The 1,742-nt window shown below is 42.3% G+C and overlaps 1 protein-coding gene across 1 annotated transcript; it reads right to left on the bottom strand.

Annotated features, from left to right (window-relative positions):
- Positions 1 to 317: 317 nt before the first annotated feature.
- On the bottom strand, positions 318 to 962 carry LOC124890555. The gene is made up of 2 exons (XM_047402373.1): positions 747 to 962; positions 318 to 641 (listed from the first exon to the last, which is right to left on the bottom strand). The coding sequence occupies exons 1-2, from the start codon at positions 960 to 962 to the stop codon at positions 318 to 320; spliced, it is 540 nt and encodes a 179-aa protein (XP_047258329.1).
- Positions 963 to 1,742: the final 780 nt, after the last annotated feature.

Genomic DNA, 1,742 nt, shown 5'->3' with positions numbered 1-1,742 from the left:
AGGTCAAAATCCACCATGTCCAACTCTATCAAATCAGCAAGTATGACTCTATGAAGAACAGTAGCAGGACAATTTTTATACACTTGCTTAGAAACAACTGACTCCCCTATTGGAGTAGAAACTAGGCAAGGCTCAGGAATTTTTTCGGGACTCATTTCAAAATTCACAGCTACAAGTGGGGTCACATAAGAGAAACTTGACCCAGGGTCCAATAATACAAAATCATTAAAACAAAAGACACGAAGCATACCAGTAACAACATCGGGAGAATCCTCCTGCTCCTGATGGGATGGTAAGGCATAAAATCTATTCTGGCACTAACCACCAACATTGCTAGATGACACACCTTGAGCAGGGGCAGGACGGGCTACAAGAGCTGGTGCATTAGTAGCCTGTGTCTGAGGTCTGTCATCTCTATTCCCTTGCCTTGCATGCGGACACTCTGTAAGTTTGTGGCCCAATTTGCCATAATCGAAACAACCCCTATGGTCTGCTAAGCACTCATCGAGATGATACCTACCATACTTAGCACAAGGAGGATAGTGAGATCTGTTACTTGCACTATTCTGCGATCGAGACATGGAAGACCTGTTCCCTTGCTCCTTCCTATTTCTAGGCGTGGGAGTACTAGCTGATGAAGGCTATAGCATAGAAAAATAGCGCTGGAACTATGGGTTGTTCCCTCCATGGGACCTAGCTTGACTATACTCATACTTCTCGAATCTAGCCCTCTTGTTACCCCTTACTCTATCTCTCTCCCTTATTTTATCTGCCTCTATTTGCTGTGCATGTATCATCAATATAGGCAAATCTATATCCCTATTCAGCATCGCAGTCCTACACTCTTTTAGTACCAAACTAGAAACACTTTTCATGAACTTTTTCATACTAGCTCGAGTGTCAGCAATCAAATCAGGAACATACTTGGCTAATGGGTTAAACTTAAAGAAGTACTCCTTCATAGTCATGGAGCTCTGCCTTCAGTTCATAAACTCCTCAATCTTTGCTTATCTCATCTTAAGCAAATAGAACTTTTCCAAGAATACATCGTAGAATACCTGCCAAGTCATAGGAGTAGTATCCTCACCTCTACCGTTCTTCCACGCTACAACCCAGTCATAAGCAATGTCTTTCAACCTATAAGACGCGCCAGCTTAACACTTTCTTCCTCAAAAACATGCATCACCTATGTGATATTCCTCACCTCCTTAAGTTATAACTGTGGGTCCTCACCGGCCTTAGACCCATAAAACTCTGGCGGATTCATCCACATAAAATCACGAATCCTAGCAGCAGCTAAATAATATTCCTGTTGATTTAGAACTGTGGCCTAGTTATTGGCCTGAACATTGGCGGTGACTCCTTGGGATAACACCTAAAAGGATGACCAAAACTCAGCATGAGACACAGTCTCATTCAATGGGTCAACAGGCTGAGGTTGCTCATTATTATTTCTGTGGGCGTTCACTATTTGGAGAGGTATTTTCTGAAATAGGAGAGCACAAATTATTAGATGAGAGGGACTATAGTAGGCATGATAGAATTTGAAAGAAAGAAACAACTTTTTCCTAAAATGTCTTATATCCACTTGCTCATAGATGTGGCGTTCTACACACCGATGATTAAGACTCTACTTAACACGGCTTGTCAGACTCCCTAGGACTCCTTAAGCCTTAGGCTCTGATACCAAGTTTGTAAAGCCCCAAAATCTCATCCTGGAGTGTCACACAATGCTTAAGGCT

Source organism: Capsicum annuum, unplaced genomic scaffold (assembly GCF_002878395.1).
Source record: "Capsicum annuum cultivar UCD-10X-F1 unplaced genomic scaffold, UCD10Xv1.1 ctg20038, whole genome shotgun sequence".
NCBI lineage: Eukaryota > Viridiplantae > Streptophyta > Magnoliopsida > Solanales > Solanaceae > Capsicum > Capsicum annuum.
Note: the sequence above shows the minus strand (reverse complement) of the source record. Positions and strands in the feature narration are given on the sequence as shown.